We start from the raw sequence: 22816 nt of genomic DNA, 5'->3' as shown, positions 1-22816 counted from the left end.
ACTCGGAGGCACGGGTCCCGTTCCGCGGCTCTGATTGGCTGAGTGCGGCGGAGGCTCGCCCTAAAAGCGGCGCTCTGATTGGCTGCTGCTCGATAAATTCTGACTGCCATGTGTTGGGGGGCTCACTACGTACCGGGCGGAGCCGGGTACAGTGTGGCCCGGTGGGGGTGGGGGGGCGGCACAGGAATGGAGACACCTGTTAATGAGAGTCTTTGTCCCGCAGGTCCGCAGAGCCGGCCTGACAGCATCCTGCTGCCGCACCCGGGGCCCGGTGTTTGGGCCTGAGCTGATTCCCGTTCTGGCGCTGAACCGTTTGGCTCCTCCAACCGGCAGCGCTGACCCGCTCGGTCCACACCAGGTGTCTCTGTCCACACCAGGTGTCTCTGTCCACACCAGGTGTCTCTGTCCACACCAGGTGTCTCGGTCCACAAGTGTCCAGGATGTGGTGAAGAAAAATGTTTCACAAATCTAAGCTGGGATTCAAGCAGAAGTATGAATGAAGCACGAGAGTGTTTTCCATCTTTACGTAATTTTCTACAGCGCATCCGGAGAGTATTCCCCGCGCTTACCTTTGTCCACAATCAGTTATGTTTCAGCCTTATTCCAAAGCAGATTAAATTCATTATTTTCCTCAAAATTCTTCAAACAATACCGCATAACGACAAGGGGAAAAATCTTTGCAAATGTATTACAAATAAAAATGAAAACATCACATGTACAGAAGTACAGCTGATTGGACAGGATCTGGAGAGGCACACACCGGTCTGTATAAGGTCCCACAGCTAACAGTGCCTGTCAGAGCACAGACCGAGCCATCAAGTCCAAGGACTAGTCTGTAGACCTCTGAGACAGGACTGTATCGAGGCACAGGTCTGGGGAAGGGTACAGAAACATTTCTGCAGCATTGAAGGTCCCAGTGAGCACAGCGGCCTCCATCAGAAGTTTGGAACCACCAGGACTCTTCCTGGAGCTGGCCGCCCGGTCAGACTGAGCGATCACGGGAGAAGGGCCTCAGTCAGGGAGGTGACCAAGAACCCGATGGTCTCTGACAGAGCTGCAGCGTTCCTCTGTGGAGAGGGGAGAACCTTCCAGAAGAACCACCATCTCTGCAGCACTCCACCAGTCAGGCCTGTATGGTGGAGGGGCCAGACGGAGGCCCCTCCTCAGTAAAAGGCACACGACAGCCCGCCTGGAGTTCGCCAAAAGGCACCTGAAGGACTCTCAGACCATGAGAAACTAAATTCTCTGGTCTGATGAAACAAAGACTGAACTCTTTGGCCTGAATGGCGTCATGTCTGGAGGAGACCGGGCACCGTCATCACCTGGACAACACCGTCCCTACAGTGAAGCAGGGCGGGGGCAGCATCGTGCTGGGGGGGTTCAAAGGCAGGAGCTGGGAGACTCTGCAGCAATGTACAGAGGCGACCTTGATGAAAACCTGCTCCCGAGCGCTAAGAAGAATGGGAGAAGACTTCTGTACATGAGATTTTTTTCGGTTTTTATTTTTACTAAATTTGCAAAGATTTCAAACAAACTTCTTTCCCGCTGTCAGTATGGTGTATTGTTTGTAGAAGTTTGAGGAAAATAACGAGTTTAATCCATTTCGGAATAAGGCTGAAACATGATGCGCTGTGCTCACCAGGTGAAGAACCCTCTACACACTGCTGTGCATAACAGTCTGCTCTCAACACGCTGTGTTTTCAAGTGGAACACAGTTCCAGCAGCCTGAACAGAAGTCTGAATACTGGATTTCCGTCCCCAGGAAGTCCAACACAGATGAGGTGCGCTGGCCTCTCCGTAGTTCTTCTCACTGCTTTATAGAGCGTGTTGTCTGGATCTTCAGTGCGGCTCAGGCCTGGGTTTACCTGCCATGGGGTCCTGAGGGGAAAATGTCCAACTCTGGAGTTGAATAAATACTCATTTATTTAAGAATATGCACCCTGTAAGCATAATATCAAGTGAACAACGAGCAGCATCCAAACATTTATTAAAGGGTTTACAACGCACTGCAGTGTAGTTGGGCGGAAGGGGAAGGGTGAGCCGCTGGGGCTGCTTTGCTGTCTGAGGGGTGTCTGAAGTGCTATGGGAGACACTGTCCCTGGGTCACTGCAGGTCTCTGAGGAAGCAGCGGGGCCTCCTCTTTAGGGGCCAGGGCATTTGTAAGGATGTGTCAACAGTTACAACTCCTCCAAGACATTTTATTTTATTACACCTGTTTTACTTCAGTGCCATTCATGATCTGTTCATACAGCAGCCTCCACCGGTGAGTTATAGTTATTAACAAATATATTAATAAACACGTATATCTGCTTACAGCTACATTAATGTGAGTGTAAAATGTGTTGCTCATGCCAGTGTTAATAAAAGATCCTTTAAAAATGAAAGTTAAGCTAGAAAACCCAGGACTAGGTAGGAACCTTTCAGACCATTTCAGTTTATGTTAATCAAATGACCACAGACTGATGACACACTTTTTAATCCAGCCTTGATGTGGATCATTTATATGGTCCAGTGACCTGAGACACACTTTGGCCCAGCTCACGTGTCATATAGTTCGCTGCGAGCACTTGGCCTGTTTTATTACATTATATTCAGCAATCCGTTTCCCTCTACATCAGCTACAGAAGAGAACAGTTACAGCTTGGATTGGTCAGAGCAGGAAACTACCTGTACAGCAGTTCACAAACATGTATTTGAGTTTTACTGGCCGCTGTTGTATTACAAGATGCAATATAGCATTACAAATGTTTCTTTTCACAACTTATGACATATGCCTTGTAACTGCCTTTTTATGGTATGCGGGGTTAGACTACAGCTTGCTGCTCTGTTTGCCACTGACGACAGGAAAAACAGTGACATGGTAATTCATGCTGGGACAAATGATGTCAGGGTAAAAGCTCCACCTGGATCACCAAGTTACAATGCAGACATCTTCTCCAGAAGAAACAGGTTATTATTAAAGGGAGATGGACTCCAGTGGAAGAGTTCAGCGCTAACTTTGAGCAGAAAAAAAGTACTGCAGAAGTGTCTGTTGCTGGAACAACACAGGGCGTCTGGAGAAACAAGCAAAATGAACAAGTCCGGGAACATTTGTTGGGATGAACGTGCGGTCTACAGTACCTTAAAGCACCGTCAGTGTTGAATTATTTTTACAGTTTGAAAGGTGGTGACAGTTTGAACCCCATGCGTCACACATGGAAAACTCTAAAAGATCTAAATGTGTCTCAAAAGGTATTAAAAGCACCAGAAATGAATTATGTCTCCCCAAAATTACAGTATATGGACACTTTAATATACATGCAGTCTAAGGTTGTGCAGAGAATGATAGCAGAAAGCTTTGCTGTGTCTTATTAGAACGGGAGAGCGTCTAAAACAGAAGTCAGATCGCACTGAGACAAGTGGAAAACACTTTCTGCTAAAACCTGCTGTTTTTACGAGCAGTGCCACCTGAACTCCATGAAGAACACAGGCGCTGGATGAGCTCTCTTGTCAGGCTTGGCTGGATGCTGCTGTGCTGCTGGTTCGCTGGACAAAGGCGCCCTCTGGTGGTTCAGCAGAGCCACAAAAAGTCAGACTGAAAGCAAATCTTTACACCACTAGCAGATGGGAAAGGATTCACAAAGCACATGTACATGTTATGATTATCCTAAACGACATTCACTTTTATCATTTGAGTTATACTTTTTATGTCATAAGTGTTATTACTTTTAAACTTAGCTACAAGGTTCTGTAATGCAATGCGGGTAGCTCAGACCAGTTTTGGATCGTAGTATATTTTCTCTAAATACATACAGAAGCTTGGTAAACAGTGGTAGTTAACATTTACAAAAGGAATTATGAAAATGTATTATTAAAAGCTATGTTATACACGTGTTATTAGAATAACTCATGGCACGTTGCATGACTGCATATATGGTATTCTATGTATATTGATATGTGCCACACAATATTACTCCCATAGAATTACCTATGGAGTGATAAAGTTTTATGGCTGTTGATTCAGGTAAGCCCTTTGAAAATGATAAATATGTTGCTCAAGCTAAAAACCAGACTTCCTTCCTTTCAGACATAGCTACTTCAGCAAATTGGGAAATACTGCACGTTTCTCCTCCTTCTTGTTACGAGTTAGATGATACAATCAATCGGGATTAAACAAACAAGATACAACTTTTTAATTACTGAGCTTTAGAGGTGTTGGAATAGTTATTCTTGCACTTTGGAGCGAGCTAGGCTAACTGTTTCCCTGCTTCCAGTCTTCGTGCCTCCTGGCTCTAGCTTCAAACTTAACGCACAGACATGAGTTTAACATCAGTCGTCTCTGCAAGGAAGCCAGAAGGCGTGGAATAACAGTTGGTGATAGCTTCACAGCCATTATTTCCAAAGACATGTCTTGTTTAGGACTGACAAAGTGCTCAAATTCAGAAAGACATTTTCAACAACTGAAGGTGTAAAGACTGACAGTTATGTTACGTAAATGTGTTTATAATAAGAAAAATATGAGCTGCAAGTTGTTGTTGCCTCATTGGATTAGCAATTGGTTTGTTCTTAACAGTGTGTCTGTGAACTTTAGTTCTGTTTAGTTTAGATTCGAATCAAAATGGACAAAACTAGCTAGCTGTGCTGAAAGGATCATCACGACGCCTAAAACCTTCTGAGAAGTAATGTGAGGGAGCGTTTTGGATTCAACACCATAGATGGAAAAATTGCGGCCTGCCTTATAGTAAATCAGCCTGTCACTCAGTGAGGCACCGAGGACGCCATGACTGAACGGAACGTCTTCTGCATGTAGTTTAGGATTAGGCTAGAATTACGTTACGTTACTCTGAATTTATTCAAACTAGATTTTGTGAAAAAGTGACAGCCCTAATATCCACTGCCTCATGGCACAGCAGTTAGAGTTTAGCAGCCCCTGGGAAGGCGTACACCAGCAACAGCTGCAGTACAGAATACTGCAAATAAAATGTCTCAGGCATCTTTCAGTTGCATTAACATTAATGAGAAAGACGGACGTCAGTGCAATATTTTTGAGTGTCCTTGGTCATATTGTTGGTGCCTATAGACTCACTGTAGATAAGAAAATCTGAGAGATACATTGTAAACGTTGAAAAATCAATATTGTCCCTGAGTGTAGAGAGATCATTTCAAACCATCTTAGTCATTGACCTAGATCATGAATAACAGCATAACCAGTATAGCTCCAAACTGGGACGCCTGGCTAGAAAGGTAGCTTTATTTTAAAGGTTGATTTTTTCCCCCTATTGGGTAATTAGATTCATTCAGTTATTCCATGCTGGCTGTAAGTGATCCTAAGCCAAAGAGAGCATATGGATGAGAAGACTGCAGCATAATGCACCACACAAGGAGAGTCAGGACTCCAGTGTGGTTTCTTAGCAACAGTACACACAGCAGGATATCACTCCCTATTATTGCCTATACAAGAATCTATTTTTTAAATTTATTTTATACATGAACATAGTTTCTGTGTTTGATTTTACACACAATACACTGGTGTGACTGTGATGAAAGCGATGCATTCACCCACATCTCATTACTGGCCTTGACAACGAGCTGTCTTAAACTGATGCTGGCAGAGGTGTGTGCTACTGTACATCCTCTGCTGATGTTCTCGATGGAGCGATGGTCAGCGCTGGAGGTCAGCGTGGCTGTAGACAACCCTGGTAGAGCAGAGAAAAGCCAGCAGGCTAAAGCAGCAGGCGGAGGCCATGTAAGCCCTCACGCTGTTCGCCAGCTGCACGATCGAGCCAAGGCACATTGCCGGCAGCACCTGCAGGAGATACAGAATTACATTTTAAATGGATGATCAGGATCGTTTCTATGCATTTAAAGATCTAATTGCTGATTTCTTTTGAATATCATGTTGAATAGTTTCATTCAATCATAAAAACTTTTTTGTTTCTCAAATGATCACAATTGAAAATATAGGCTTGTTTCACTCGCCTGATAATCAGACTGAACTGCTATTTTGTTTTATTCGTTTAGTTGGACATTGAAGGGGGGGGTGGGTGTTTTGTTCTGCCCTAACCAATCTGCTGATGTCATTTTCAGTTGATGTGGAAGCTGCGTTATCTGTTGTAAGGAACAGTTAACATTTTCACTACAATAGAAGAAATATACAGATTTAAGAGTTATTTCCGCTGCATTGGTCTCTTTCACACTTGTCATAATGAATCTTTGTGGCAAGCTTTCTGTCACTGTTTTTCATGGATGTAGCTAGCTCGCTATACACATTTTTGATCCTGCCTAAAGCTCAAACTGTTTCTCTAATTGGCAAAAATAGTCGTCAATAAGCACAAAATCAAATCAGAGTTGTGGGCAGCTAACAGAGGTCTGGGACCAGGCTACATGTTTAACTAAGGGCCTTTTCACACCTGAAAGTCCGAACCAAGGGTCGCATTTTTGTTACATTGTATACATTTGATCCGATTAGTTTTGGTTTCACATTGCAACCATTGCCAGTCTTTTCGTCGGACCAAGGTTCGGTGGAGGTTTCACACCTGTAATTTTGGTCCAGACCAAGCGAGGCAGGTGTGAAAGGGCCCTCACAGTCTACAGCTATGCTAACAGCTCTGTGAGGCTGTACTTAGGCACTGCAGCGCTTTGAGTCTAAAAATGCTAACATCCGCACGCTAACATGCTCTCAGTGACAATGATAACATGTTGATGTTTACCAAATGTTTTCCATGTTCACCATCTTAGCTTAATGTGTTAGCATGCTAACATTGGCCAATTAGCACTAAACAAAAAGTACAGCTGAGGTTGGAAATGTCATTAGTTTTGCAGATATTTAGTCAAACCAAATTTTTGGACAAAAAGAAATTTTGACCCGATGATGGCGCTAGGAGAAAAGTCAAGGCATCAAAGTTATTACAATTGTTACTCTGGGGACCATGAATGTGTGTACCAGATTTCATGGTAGTCCATCCAATAAGCTATTTCAATAAAAAAGCTGCTGGTGGCTCTAGAGGAAAATTCAGGGGATCACCAAAGTCAGTAGGATTCATCCTCTGGGGACCATGAATGTCTAAACAAAAATAGCTGTTCAGGTATTTCAGTCTGGACCAAAGTGGGGGACCGACAGACAGATGAACAATCCCCAGAGTCATGCTGCTAGTGTGGCGAAATATTACTGATGTAAACAAACATTAGCAAACATTAATAACTAGTTGTATCGGTTGTGGTCTGGTGTTAGTCTGTGCATTTAAAGATCTGCCAATCAATTTAGGTTTCAGTTCATGTTATCAGGAAGCTGATAATATGCTAGATGCTAGGCATGTAGCAGATTCCATATTGCTGCCAGCTGGAGGTATAGGTCACAGCCATGAAGATGGCCCAGACATTAGCAGGTTTTATTCTGTCTCCTCAAATTCCCAAATATATTTAGAGCTACAGCTACGTACTCACAGCTGTGTGTCAGTACTCTATCACCCACGCTGTGTTTTTTAGGAGCTTTTGGGCAGAGGTGACTGACACACTCTCATATACTGAACAGAAACCTTCAGGCCTACAACAGACTTCTTGTTGTATATCTGCTGTTGGGCAAAGGCTGCACAGTTACAGAGCAAGAGTTCACAGATCATAGCCGCTTAAGCTGTTTCGGCAGCCAAGATCGTGAGTCTGATGACTTGCAAGATGCACAAAAATGTTTCCCAGCACAAACAGTTTGGGTTTGAGTTGAGTCAGATGTCTCCTGAACTGTCAAGCCTATAGATGCATATAATATATTCAGCAGTAGATGGATCAATAAATGCAAATCTCTTCTCCAATGGAATCTGTATATTTTTAATGATTTTGTGCCTGACGTTCTTGCTATAGCTGACTGATACATTTGTATGGACTGTATTTGGATTGATTACATATTAGAATCAGCTTCATGTGTCATTGCATGTTGTACTGTTATTTCCTATTAATAATTAACAGTAATTATAAATAATTGATTCATGTTCCGATCACCCACATTACCTGTGAAAGCAGGTAGGCACTGTCGAGTATCGCCATGTCAAAACACATCCCTCTCTGTGGGACTGGTGTGCGGTCTGCTTCGCCTCTGTCACCTCCACCCACAAACAGTGAAATATGGGGCAATCCAACAGAGGGCTCCTCCCCAGGTAAAGTGAGTCCCCTCGTGTGGCCTTGTGTGGCATTAGGAGTGGCTGGACCACATGAGAGGAGGGGCTTGGTAAGCGTTACGTCATCACTTTCGCTGAGCTGAGGCTTGGACGAAATGAAAAAAGCCTTGAAGAGACAAGGATGAAAGATGAGCAAACGGAGGTTAGCACTAAAATGGAGATCAATTACTGTCATTACGTCTCAGATAAAGAAGCTACCGTGTGTAATTAGTGATGTAGTGGAGAATATGCTGCCCTTAAAGAATTGTTCCACATTTTGAGAAATTAGCTTTCTTCCTGATACTGAGATGAAAAGATCAATACTACTCTCATATATGTGGGTGAAGTACAGAGCTAAAGCAGGGCGGCGATTAGCTTAGCTTAGCATAAAGACTGGAAGCAGTGGGGAAACAGCCAGCCTAGTCGTCTCCAAAGATCAAAAATCCGCCTACCGACACCTCTAAAGCTCACTAATTAAGACGTTGTGTCTCTTTTTTTTTATTGGTACACAAACCGAAATGTAAAAACGAGAATTTGTGCAGTGACTTCCTGGAGTCTTGCCGTCACAGTAAGGTCGCCAAGAAATAGTTACAGCACGTAACTCCCTTAAATTATGCGTATTTCTTTAAACACTTTCATTCTCAAAAGTGTCCACTAAATTCCTAGTAGCTTTAAGAACTACTCAACTGTTCAGTTTAGTAGTTCTTAAAGGCAGAATTTGAAACTGTCTGACTTTGGAGCCCCCCAGGTGTTACAAACAGTAATGCATGCCGCTATGGGACACTTAGATTAAAGGACTGAAAGCAATTTATAGACTGGACCAATTTTAATAAAGTCTAATTTTTTATTTTTCAAAAACGTGGCATAACTGCATTATGTGCTACCTTTTTCTTTAAAGGTCTTAGTCTTACTTTAACTTTCAACCTTACTTCATATATTCTTAGATTATATGGCTTAGTAAACTCTAATCATATTGACACGTATACTTAGATTTCATAACATAAAAGTGTATGTCAGCACCAAAAGGTGTGAAAACTGACTCTTCCCTGCATGTTTGCATGTAAATGATTAGTGTGTTTTATGCATAATGCTGAAGTGTGTGGTTGGGAGACTAACTTACCTGTCTATTTGAGAGATAGAGACACAGCAGGGTGTATGGCAGGACCTGAAGGACGCTGAGTGTGTATCCTGTCACAGCACTCATGACAGTGACCGTTATCACACTGTCGGAGACACTCATGACGGTGGTGGCAAACACCAACAGAGCTACACCGCTGAGATACACCACCCTGGCTCCCAGCAGAGCCACCCAGCAGTCCATTAGCACAGAGCACAGCACCGACACCACGCACTGCAGGAAGAGACCCAGACTGGCCATACGCACACCTGGACAGACAGAAATGAAGTGGTTATAAGGCAAATCTCATTGGTTGAGTTAAACCTGAATGGGCGGAGCCAAAGAAGCACTTACCCTACCTTCATCATAGTGTTTTCTTTCCTGCGAAAGAGTCTCTGCATTCGCCACTCCCTGGTACAATCCCTCCCCCACAAAGTCAGCAAAGAAGAGCATGACACTCATCAGTGCCATCCAGCTACACATCTCCGCCACAAACAGTCTCCATATGACCGTCGGCACACGCGCACATGCAGCAAACACATGAGGGAACACTGACGTACATGCTGATGCACATGTGCCCAGCGCGACAAGGAAACACTGAGGCCGGGGCGGGAACAAGTGAGGGCAGTATCTGCTAATCCAGCTTTTCAAAGGGCCATGGGTGACTGTCTTCATCTCTCCTCCTCTGGTTCCGGTGTCCTCTGGGATAAAGGCGGTGGCGAGGAGGCAGCTGAGGAAGAGGAAGGTGAGCAGGGCGTAGATGAAGGCCTCCTGCCCTCCCAGGTATGCTGCTATGGGTGCTTGGCTCCAGTCCACAGCAGGGAGCAAGAACCTGAATGTAGAGTTTAAGATAGTGACATGGACCTTTGCTGATTATTTTATCATTCATATGTAAAGGCTGCTGTCCACATTCTGTTCAAGTTGTCAATAAGAAGAAAGTTGAACTTTAGAAATTGTCCATGTGCTATGCTTTACCCACAACCTGAATTGGGATTTGTGATCTTAAAGGCACTATACGTAGGATTTGAAAATGTACATCTTTGGCACCCCGCAGTGGCAGCAAAAAAAGACACTCAGGCAGAAAGAAATGCACGCCACTGCCCCCCTTTCCAACAGATCCAACTCAGGGACACCGCATAAGCATTTGACGTGGATCTACTGAACGCACATTCAACAACCATTGGACCCATTCAAATGAGACAGCTTAATCTCTGGTTGTCCCTGGGTTCAATTTCCTGCTGGGATTCATATCTATTAAGCAAAGACTCAAACATACCATAGATTTACACAGAATGACACTGCATAATTACCAAAGTTAAGTTGCAGTTAGAGCTCAGACGAGGAGTCGATTACTTGCATGGCAACAATTTTGATAATCAATTAATCGTTTTAAGTCTTTTTTAGCAATGCTAGCGGCGTGGCTCTAGGGATAGCAATGTCGGTCCACTACTTTGGTCCAAACTGACAACAACTAGAGATGGATTGCCATGACATTTTCTATAGACATTCATGTTCCCCTCAGGACGAATTGTAGTGACTTAGGTGATTCCTTAACTTTTCATCTAGCGCCATCATCAGGTCAAACTTTTAATTTGTACTGCAATACCTGCAAAGCTAATGACATTCCCATGAGCCTCAGCTGTACTTTGTGTTTAGAGCTAATTAGCAAATGTTAGCATGCTAACAATGGCGAACATGGTGAACATTGTACCTGCGAAACATCAGCATGTTAGCATTGTCATTGTGAGCATGTTAGCATGCATCCTATGTTAGCATTTCTCTGAAACTGTGCATAATCAAAAACTCTTAGTCTTGTTTCAGCAAAATGCCAAATATTCACTGGTCCCAGCTTTTCAAATATGAACATTTTCTGATTTTCTTAGTCTTCCATGCTGGTAAATTATATAATTTGGGGCTTTGGTGTGTTTGTCAGACAAAACAAGCACTTTTAAATCTGTCAACTTAGGCTTTGGGAAACTGTGATCTACAGTGAAGTGTTTGCCCCCTTCCTGATTTCTTGTTTGTCACACTTCAGATCATCAAACAAATTTAAATATTAGTCAAAGATAACACAAGTACCATGAATTCTGCTGTCTACCAAAAACTCCTGAAGGAGAATGTCCGGCCATCTGTTCGTGACCTCAAGCTGAAGCGAACTTGGGTTCTGCAGCAGGACAATGATCCAAAACACACCAGCAAGTCCTATTGAGATGCTGTGGCATGACCTTAAAAAGGTAGTTCATGCTCGAAAACCCTCCAATGTGGCTGAATTACAACAATTCTGCAAAGATGAGTGGGCCAAAATTCCTCCACAGCGCTGTAAAAGACTCATTGCAAGTTATCGCAAACACTTGATTGCAGTTGTTGCTGCTAAGGGTGGCACAACCAGTTATTAGGTTTAGGGGGCAATCACTTTTTCACACGGGGTCACGTAGGTTTGGATTTTGTTTTCCCTTAATAATAACAACCTTCATTTAAAAACTGCATTTTGTGTTTACTTGTGTTATCTTTGACTAATATTTAAATTTGTTTGAAGTGACAAACATGCAAAAAAATAAGAAATCAGGAAGGGGGCAAACACTTTTTCACATCACTGTACATTTGTTGACATTTTTTGGAGGAGAGTTGTGAAGGATCCAAATAGACCACCAATATAGGTATGACCCGTGTCACGGTGTCATTCTGAATGCCATACACTATGGGCTGAAAGCAACACAGACTGCACCAATCTCTGTGAACACTGGTGCCTCATTTTACACATAGGAATACAGTAAGAATAACTAATGACGATACTCAGTTTAAAATAATGATGGTCTGGGACCTGCTGTACTCACTCAACAATAAGCCACTCTGGAGCATCAACTAAATGAGTAAAATGTAAGTTCATCAGACTGGTAATCAGGGAACAGAAAGACAGAGGGCCAAGAAAAGGGCTACACAAGAAAGACAACACCACGAGGTTGCATGCATCAGAGTCCCTGAGGCTCATCAGCTGACAAATGACAGAAAAGACAATGGCAAGTGACGTAAAGTGGATGATGGATTTTCTCCACAGAAGCCTAAAGCATGCATTCATAAAAATGAAAGGCAGCAAATGAGAGACAGAACCAGTTAGGGGAGAAAGGTTTAATAAGTGCCTTACCCCAGGCATCCCCCCAGGCTGGTCATCAGGGAATTAACTGAGAATGCTCTGCGGTTCTCCTCTTCCCCGGGGAACAGGTCTGCCAGCAGAGCCACCAGCAGGGTTAGACAGGCCTGAGGAGCCAACACAAGGCTTAGCTCGCACTGTGATAATAACATTAATCTGTTATTTTAAAGACCCTGAAAAATGTTTTTCACAGTCACCTGTTTACAATGAGCGATGGGTCCTACATGAACTACATAAATAATCTGCCAAAGTTAGAACAGTTTGGGTTATTTCACATGAGAGATTTCTGCGTTTGTGTTTGTATCAGTGCTCTCTCTCTAGTTTGAAGCAGGAGGGGCTAAGTCGATGAGCACCCAGTGGAGTTTGGCTGTAGCGGTTTTGTCCCTGTTAACTGACCTGAGTATAAGAGGGTGGAGCCTAAAGCAGGCGGTGAAAACAGTTCCAGTTCAACTGGTGATGTCATGGTGCTGCTTGTGGTAGCTGAAGAGGTTCGGTTGCTTTGTTTGTTTGGTGGACTGAGCAGCATGCTGTTGGTGATGCCAGTCTTACTGAAACCATGTTCTTTTCTTAGGTAAGACAGGTCAATTGGACATGATTCATGAAAAGTATCTCAAACCAGTGGGGTTGCTATCTAGTGGCTATTGGTAAGAATAGTTGAACTAGATATAACTATATCTATATAATATTACAGAAACTGCTTATTTCCATAGAAATATCTCAAGAGTTAGACCATCTGTGCTGCTGAGAAACCACATGGTGGACGTTCCTTTGTTTCACAGTTCAAATTCACATCTTAATTGTTTGATTGATTGATTTACCTTGGGCACAAGTTAAAGTAGATATAAAAAAACAGCGCATAGCTTTTAAATTAGCTGAATAGTTATATTAGTGTTAATTTTTGATTTTATTTAGATGTAACTAGGTTTTGTTGACACTTCTGTAGTTCTTTTTCACCAAGTGTAAGAAATTTGCATTTCTCTGGCTTGGAATTAAAACTAGGTGGCTGACATGAACAGTTTCTCTGACTTGGCTGCTCGTAATTATGGCCTCACTGATATGACACGAATGCAGCAACAGACCACCTCTGCCTGGTGAACGCCCACATCTGTCACCCAAAGACCCCATGTGTGTTTTGAAAGTTCTGTGGGCCTCACCAAAGTTTTTATGCACCTGAGTTTGTAATTACTGAATGATCAGGGTGTCCGTGGGGTTTAGAGGAGCTAAAGATGTCTTTGGTCATTTCTTTTTTAGAAAAGCTTTAAAAGTCACATGACCGTTTGACCTGCCCAGCTGCTCCAGGACCACTGCAGTGCTGGGACATGAACACCTGTTGTCCCTTTTGCTGACAGAGCTACTGCTTAAGGATGTGTATAGGTGTGTTTGTGTGTTTCTTCCTGTGTGTGAGCTTGTGTAAATGTGTGCAGGTAACTCACCTATCCACAGAAGTTCGTCAGACACACAGCTCCAGCCTGCAGGGCAGCTTCCCACCAGTGATGGTGCTGTGGGGACATCAGCACAGCCAGGCGCCAGGCCTGTGGTGTGACTTGCAGGCCTAGTAAAACTCCCAGACTCAGCATCCAGATAAACGGCCGGCGACGACCGAAACGGCCTCGCTGCGAATCACTAGCTGAGCCAATAATGGGTACAAAGATCAAACCCAGAATAGGACCCACCGCTGGCAGAAAGAGGGAGCCTGTTAATTTGACTGCATTGGTTCTGACAACACATTCACTGGCCAGTGACTGGGAAAAACATTTAGGCAGAATTTTTCAGCAGTGAGACCTGATTAGCTTGTTTGTTAGTAAGTAAAACTGATGTATTTCTGTCATGTGAGACATGTCTGTTTCACTAATAAGGCTATTTTTGTAGTGCTACATGTCCATATATCCATCCTCTACACCCATTGCCCCTTGTCAGGGTTATCAGAGACTGCAGCAGGCACCCTGAACAGGTGGCCACCTAGGTAAGCAGCCGAGTAAGACCAATTGACCCTTTGCTAAACTTGTTCCCCAAATAGCAATTGTCCAATCATATCTTAGCAGCCACAACTAAGCACGGCAGTCGTGTTAAGCTTTGGATTTCGGTGTGCATGTGGCTATAGTAAAAGTGATACATGGTATACAAAGAGTTTGGAAGGTCGTGCCTGCTAACACTAGCATGCCTGGCGAGCTTGTTGCTTGCTTACAGTGGTATGAGTATAATTTCCTAGGCAAAGAGTTAGCATATAATTAGCTAACTATGTTATTAGCTATGTGGGGTTACAGGTTATGTTAGAAAAAGCTCAGCTGCACGACCTGTAAGACAGTTCAGTGACAAACCCTGAATGTCACACAACCGCATCAACTTCTGGTGAATCAGTTCTGTTCGTGACATCCAGAGTCCTTCATCACAATCCCAAAACCCCCGTAGTGGTCATCCTCAACTTCAACAGGTGGCAGCATCATGATCAAATACAGGTCAGATAGAAGGGAGTATGTACATCACAGAAGGTTTCCGTATGGGGATTATTCTAGGGAGGAAGTCTTCTGGGAATAAGCAAACATTAAACAGAGAAGCTGATGAGTTATCTCTGTCATTGATTCATTATCACTACAATGTTTAGCCTACTGTAGCCTGTAACCTATAGGATTATTGCACAGGCTGCAGGCCGTCTGTCAACACTGGTGAACCAGATAATATTAATATAATAATATATTAATATCATAAACACTAACTCTCCTCAGAAATCCTTTAAAACGTCTGATAGTTTTCACTTTTGCTCTGCATGCTCCTGTGAGGGGCGTGCAGTGGTCACTTTCTGCACTTTCAGAAATCCACTAAACGGAAATAAGACTTTGAGTGATAAATCTTCCTGTTTCTGGTGTATCATTCATCACAGGTGTGTCTAGCATACAGGTGTGCTGCTGTAACTCTTTAGCGTACCTGGGCAGACCTTTATTTATTTATTTTTAAAGATTTGTTTGGGGGGCTTTTTGTCTTTCTTTGACAGGAACAGCTGAAGAGAGTCAGAAAATGTGGGCGGGGGAGAGGGGATGACATACAGCAGAGGATTCAAACCAGGGTTGCCACGGTAACGCAACCCTGTACATGGGCCGCACGCTCTACCAGGGGGGGTACAGGGTGCCTCAGCAGACCTGTATTTTAATGGTAAATGGACTGCATTAACTGTATATAGCTTTTATCCAACGTGCTTTACAATGTGCCTTTCATTCACCCACGCACACACACACACACACACACACACACACACACACACTTCCACACCCATGGTGCGGAACTACAATGCAAGGCACTGGTCAGACAATCAGGAGCGACTGGGGACGACGTGCTCCACGTCCTGAACCACAGCTGAATGATAAAGTCTCAGAGTGAGCCACATGAGCACGAGGGGAACATGCAAACTCCACACAGAAAGTCCCAGCCTGCTGGGTCCGGTTTGCGCCCAGCACTGTGAGACCACAGTGCTAACCGCTGACCCACCATGCTGGCCGTTATTTGTCAGTACAAAACAACAACTTCTATGTCTTGCAGCAGCAAGTCATGCCTATTAACATCCACCCATGCTCCCCCAGTGTGTATAGTGCATCCACTTACCAAGCCACATAGACATGTAGCGTTCCTCCATGCCGGCCCGCAGCAACAGAGGTGGGATGTAGATGGTTCCTGCAGCCATGCAGGCCTCCAGACCACATGATAAAGTGTTCACCAGTAACAACTTCCACACCAGGCCTTGCAACGGATTTTCCACCTGCATCTTTGTTTTATTCACTTTGCCTCCTTTAGGCGTTTCTTTCTTTTTTGTACCGTCTTGTCTGAATGCACTATCTTGGCTGGGCATAGAATTTAGTCGGGATATGAAATAATTGGTACATGTCAACACAACTGTTAAATAAAAGAGCTTGCCAGAGGGCTTTTGGCTGGTTGTCTGTTTTGGAAGATTTCCACGTGTGGCGTTGTGCTGGAGACGTCGTCTTAACTTTCCTAATCATTTTTGCTGGCGTTAGGAGTCGTTTTGTAAGAGGCCAACTTGTGGACATCTTCTGCCAGCATGGTGTCTTCCTGTGCAGTTTAGGCAGAGAATAGCACTGTCTGGTCCGCTGTAAATATACTGGCCCTGAGAGATGAAAAAAATACCTCTCAGTTATGAAGTCATTTTCAGCAGTCGGATGAAGATGTGCCATGTGCAAACAGCCAACTTGAGAAGTACTTGGGTGATGTTGTAACAGAATAAAAAGTCTTGGTTTGTTGACACTGAACCAGAGGCCCCATTGACACCTGTCATTAACGGGCATTTTCCCTACAGACCGCATGTTCGCACCAGGTGTAAATGGACTCATAAAGTCACCTGGATTTCTCTTCTTATCCCAGTGACTTGATCTCTTTCTAAATTCATTACACACCCTGAACAGCAGTTGGTTGATAGTTGTCAGGAAAGTGAACAGCACCTTTAATCTTCAGATAAAAGCAGCTAGGGATTTAAGGTGTTTGGGGCTGTGAATAATCTATCTACCGTAAGTGTTAACTACGTGTTGCTGGCATGTTAGCAATACTGATAATGTTTACTCTTCATAATCCTGAGAATGATAGGCTCCACTGGTATTTCCTGATGTGCTGATCTGTTTTCTTTGTTGTATTCTTTGAGTATATACAACCAACAGTAATCCACACACACACACACACACACAGCACTTTGTTTCACATGCTGAACATTATAGAAAAGGTTTCAGTCGTAGTCATCTGGACACTGTTTTCAGAATCAAGACGTTTCGGCTCCCATCCGGAAGTCATTCTCAACTGTGAAAATGGTCTGAGAACTCAGAAATTTAAGCTACTCTGTGTTGCTTAGGCCCCGCCCTCAGGGAGGAGTCTACCTGAGTGTCAGCTGTTTAACCTGCCTAGTTTCACCTGAAACTGACCTTCTTTGTTTCCATGATGGCCCAGTAATCAGGCCATCAATTTTCAATTCAATCAATTGAGAATGACTTCCGGATGGGAGCCGAAACGTCTTGATTCTGAAAACAGTGTCCAGACGACTGCGACTGAAACCTTTTCTACGATAGAACACTCCTGGACGAATGAGGGACTACACCGTCTTATACTGAACATTACTTTATCACAAGCCTCTCTTCAGTTCCTAATCTGTCATCTGTGTTTAGTTTAGTTCAGTCACTCATTAAACAAGAGCCTCCTGTTTCTCTTAAACATTCATTCTCAGATAAACTAAGCATAAAGCAGCAACCCACTAAGTTGCTTCACTTGCCTCATAAAAGTTCTCTGATCTCTCCTCAGGGAGCAGAAGCGGTTAGAAATGGCAGCAGCAGCAGCTCACCCAGTGTAATTACAATGTCCCTCTGAAGCTCAGCAGCATGTGGCAACATGTGTGTCTGTTCCAGACAGTCTCTGTCAGGAAGAGATGACGACAGGAGGACACACCCTCCTGCCAACAGGTGAGGAGAGTTAATGACCAGTTCTAATGATGCTTTCTGTGGAACCTGTGGGCAGACCTCCTGTCTCACTGTGGCATGTCAGCTGTCCTGTGACAGTTTGAGGGTTTGGTCTCACATGTTGCCTGGTGTCTTCATTTAATTTCTTTCCCTATTACGACACAGATGCTCTCTGGACATTTTCTAGGCATTTTCCCAACAGGTAATATTCATTGTTGCAGGATAGTATAACGGTTAAGTATGCCATAATATACTTAGTTTCAGCAGAGAGGTTAGCATCATACTGTCCTTGGGGTTTATACACTTAGTATAAAAACATCAGGCGCTGCCTAAAAAGGTTGTAATTTCAAGAAAAAAGTTCAAACACAAGTCTTTTGCAAGGAAAAATAGTAACTGTAGAGTATATATGGACTATCAGGACAGAGGGTCTACCAGAGCTTATTAGCTGAAAACAGCTGCCTGCTGCTGGAAACAAGGTTGATGAGAGCGCTGATGAGACTCAACCAAACAATACAGTCTAAAACCGAAACGATGAGCTAAAAAAGGCTCAAATGCTCCGGAGAGCTGAGGGGAACTGCAGAGGTGGCTGATAACTCTGTGCGTTCGTCACTATGAGCGACACCTTCCGATCTACACGTAGTCATTGGATCCATTGTTTATATAAAAAATGATGGTTAATTTCACACTCGACTGCTTTCACAAGAGCTGGTAGGCCAGCTACCAGCTACTACTGGTGACACAGCTACCAGCTCTTATTCTTACCAGCCACCATCTCAGATTCGTCCCAGTTACCAGCTCTTATTACCGGCCCAGCTAAGGTTCTCACCAGTTAGCAGCTCCTACTGTTACCAGCTGCCAGTTCCTGTTGGTGAGACCAGCACCTGCTAAAACTCACCAGCTCAAAGGAAGTGCTATGCCTAGCTTCTCAAAGGTCTTTAAAAATGTACCACATTCTCTAACATACTTAATTGCAGCAAGATGCATGTTTTGTGTACAATATACCACCAATGCTTTTTAGGAAAAAAACACTTGAAAAAAAACTGTGAAAATTCTCAAAAAGTATCAGTTATTTTGCCGTCAAACATCTGACCATGTGAAATTGACATAATGTTTGTTGATGTCCATCATTTTGTCCGTCATGTATCTACCCGCCTTTGAGTGTCTTTTTTCAAATTCCTCCTCTGGCAGGTTTTTGGCCTGGAGCCAGTCCCGGAGAGAGAGGGAGAGAGCATAAATGGTAGCTAAATGGACTCTGACTCTGAGCAGCCACTGACTCTGGTAAATGGAGTCAGTGGCTGCTCAGTGAATCCCACGGGGTTTCCCTCATCAGGGGTGAGGGAGGGCTGGGTCTCTGAGTCATTCCTTTGAATCATTTCCCTTTTATCCTCATGTATTTCTTTAGTTTAGGTCAATTTTAGACAGACATACAGACGGACATACGGACGGACGTTTTACCACGTTTGTCCTTTCAAACTATCTGACCAGTTATACCAGCACAACCTGGTTGCTCACCTCTCAACCAGCTACACAAAAGTGGTCTACCAGCTGATGACCAGTTAAACCAGCTTGAACAAGCATTTTTATATAGACAAATATAAAAAAAACAAACAAAAAAAAAAACATCCACAGAGCTTTTACAAAGGTGCGGAATAAAAGTATCACTTTTCCTAAAAAAAAAAAATATGATTGTGAATTAATCATTTTAAAGATTTTGAAGGGTCCAAAATGAATGTTTTGTTTATGTCTGTGTGAGATGGCTGACGTTTGCTTCCTGCTTCTAACAAGGCTTGTGAGCCAATAGTGTAACGACGTTGGTATCACGTGGTATAGCTGCCAGTTGGAATTACAACAACTACCGGCAGCCATAATCCTTAAAACCTTAACTAATGTGTTGTCACCAGTTAGATTGTCAAAATTAGAAAAATAACAGCGTTAATCCCTGAGGAGATACGTTAGCATTAGTGACGGTTGCGTCCAGTTAGCTAACGTTATAGTTCCCTCAAACATTCTAACGTTACAACGAAGATGTGTATCAGAGGGGATTTAGAAGTGGGCCAGGGTCCGACATAACCGAGTACAAGTTTATGCAGGGCAAGTTGATTGGCCAGTCACTGGTCCGTCCGGGCCGATGGCGGACTGGTCCGCATATGAAAAGATGGCTGCTCTTCTTTAAGAACGGAGTGGACGTGTGATCCCAAATTAACAATGTGTCATGTCGAAGGTAAATTAAAGTCCGAACTACTGTAAATCTGCTCATTATAGTGTTTAGACCCAAAATGTGACTGTTATTGAGGGTGTCATCTCATTTAGCAGTCTAACGTTAGCCCTATTATGAGACACTTTGCTGAGGTGCTTGTGGCTAGCTAACCATGTAGCCAGCTGTGTTGAGCTCAACAGCTACTGTACTCACGGTAATAAAAAATCGTCCTTTCTCCCTGTAGCCATTGTTGCTGTGAGGTGCTCAGCTGTTTTTTATAATCCGCTATGAGATTTGTTTTCAGCAAGAAAACACTAATGTTAGGTCAACATTACGCTAACACTAACGCTAGCTAACATCAACTTTTACTGTAGCTGTTGGTCTAATTACCATAGATAACGTTACGTGAAAGACCACTGCACAAAGTAACCTAAATCTATAGCTCTCTCTCCAATGGGGCAGGAGATCGTTAGCTTAGCTTTGGATGTTTGGAGCTCAAACATCCAAGTGAAGACTGAAGTAACAAGCGGAAGGGGACTTTAAATTTTGTTTATGGTAACCCCTCTTTGGAAAAAGATTTTGTGTACAAATGCTCAGCGTATAGATCATAATGAAGAATGTCTTTTCCTCCTTAATTCATCTCTTTTACTGTAGATTCACCTTATTTGACCAAATTACACAATTTTATTGGGCACATATATTTATCCACAATAGTTCTGAAAACTTTTCAACAGCAGCAAGTGAAAGTTCTGCGGGTAATTCTTGAGGTGTGAAACACTATAGGATACACTATAGAAATCTGATACAAGTAATATGTTGTTTTCTGAAGCCATCATAAACCTTACAGCCATTTCATGCTAATAAATCCTACCATGGAGGGAAACCATAGTAACTAAGTGAGCCAGGCTAAGAATTATAAGCTTTTATATTTGAATGAATGAATGAATGAATGAATGAGAGAAAGCAGTGTTGTGAACAGTGCTGACTGTGTTGGGACTGAACAGCAGATCGTGCTAAATAAAACCAGATTTACTCACTGTGTTGTTCTGAGCATGATGACCATGTTGCTGGCTGGTTTCAGGACGTTTGTCTGTCCTGGGTGACCTAAAATACCACTTATCTTTGTGTGTGTGTGTTTGTGTGTGTAATACTCAGAGTGAAGTGTTAACACAGCAACAATAAAAAGTGCTGAGGAGCTGAGAAATACATACACAAGTTGCAGAAAAGGAAGCGCAGAGGGCAGACTCATTCACACCTTCACACATACACACATGACTATTGGATGCAGAGTATCAGACTATTTCTGCCTTTACAGAAATGTCAGTGTGAAGGGTGTGTAAGTTGGGGAGGGGAGACATTACTGTTCGTTGCTGTAACAACACAATAAAAGCGAGTTCTCATCGGGTCATTACATTTTCACTGTTTTCATAATTTGCACAATCTGTTGTTTTGTTGCAGTATGTTGAATATTGACAAGATTTAACATGAAAACTGGGGCACTATGTAAGAAAAAGCACCAAAGACTGCGTTTTCTGTTGCAGTTAATTGCTTTTAATGTTGACACTAAGTTAATGGGTGTTTATTGCACAGGTGCGTCATAGTATCCATCATGACCATGTCAGTGAAATGGTGGCATGGGAATTTAAATGTGTGAAACAGGAATCAACATTGTCTAGGTGGCCAGTAAAGTAAAGGTCACCAGCAGCAGCCATCCTCGTTCAACAAATTACAGGGACGGAAAGCTAAAGCCATCTTAGCAAACCAGTTAATGCTCTTTTTAAAGTTGCATTGATTGTTTTTGTTTTCCTTCTTGGCCACTTGGGGGCAGTAACTATTAAAACAGCAGATTCTGCTGCAGAAGAAATTGACTAATTCTTGAAATCCTTGAAATCAAGACCTTATGCATTCAAATTTAAGATAATTTCTCTTTCAATAGTTGATATTAATACTGTTAAGACTTATTAAAGCTGGATGTGGGAACAGCAGAACAAGCTGTAAATACAGCTTTAACACATTATCTACTTATAAAGTTGTTATGGCTAACGTGTTAGCAAGCATTTGCTATACATCCAGCAGACACCGAGAAACAATAGCATTCATTTCGAGGCGTGTTTGTGGCCACCTGGCTGTAAAGCCAGGACAAAAATATATGAAACAATAACACAATAAAATAAAATATATCAAAACTCAAAATAAATAGAGAATATATGTGTATGTAAAACCAACACAAATAGAATCCAAAATGTCAAAACTCAGTCTGATTTAAAAGCCAAAGAATAAAAATGGGTTTTCAAACAAGTTTTAAAAGTGTCCCCCTGTAGGTGAGGTCCTGATGTGGAGCGGTAGCCTGTTCCATCATTTAGGAGCAGCGATAGCAAAGGCCCGATCTCCCCTGTGCTTTAATCTGGACCTTGGGACGACCAGAAGCATCTGGTCAGCAGACCTCAGTGTGCAAAGATAAAAGATCAGCGAGGTAAGGATCTTAAAATCAATTCTAAAACAAACTGGAAGCCAATGCAGAGTCCAAAATGGGCATGATGTGATCAGCTTACATGTGCCTGTTAAGAGCCGGCAACAGCGTAGTGGTGTTACCTTTCAGTGGTAGATAAATCTGAGAGTCGTCTGCGTAACAGTGGAATGAGATACCGTGTTTTTTAAGGATAGAACCCAAAGGAAGCATGTAAAGAGAAAAGAGGACTGCAGCAAGGTGGAACCCTGGGGAAGCCCACAGCTGAGGGGAGCTGATGAGGATGAAAGCTCTCCCAACTTAACTGAGAAGCTTCT

General features: G+C 43.1%; 1 protein-coding gene across 1 annotated transcript; it reads right to left on the bottom strand.

Moving 5' to 3' along the window:
- Positions 1 to 119: 119 nt before the first annotated feature.
- On the bottom strand, positions 120 to 21173 carry LOC122865867 (solute carrier family 45 member 3). Its single transcript, XM_044174827.1, is given in 8 exon segments — positions 120 to 5785; positions 7981 to 8253; positions 9247 to 9512; positions 9603 to 10075; positions 12386 to 12498; positions 13825 to 14066; positions 15986 to 16505; positions 21070 to 21173. Coding segments are annotated over 7 exon segments (1755 nt in total). The 5' UTR covers positions 16230 to 16505; positions 21070 to 21173; the 3' UTR covers positions 120 to 5641.
- Between the last annotated feature and the right edge of the window lie 1643 nt (positions 21174 to 22816).

Source organism: Siniperca chuatsi, linkage group LG2 (genome assembly GCF_020085105.1).
Source record: "Siniperca chuatsi isolate FFG_IHB_CAS linkage group LG2, ASM2008510v1, whole genome shotgun sequence".
Lineage (NCBI taxonomy): Eukaryota > Metazoa > Chordata > Actinopteri > Centrarchiformes > Sinipercidae > Siniperca > Siniperca chuatsi.
The sequence above is the reverse complement of the archived record's forward strand: the minus strand, read 5'-3'. Positions and strand labels throughout refer to the sequence as shown.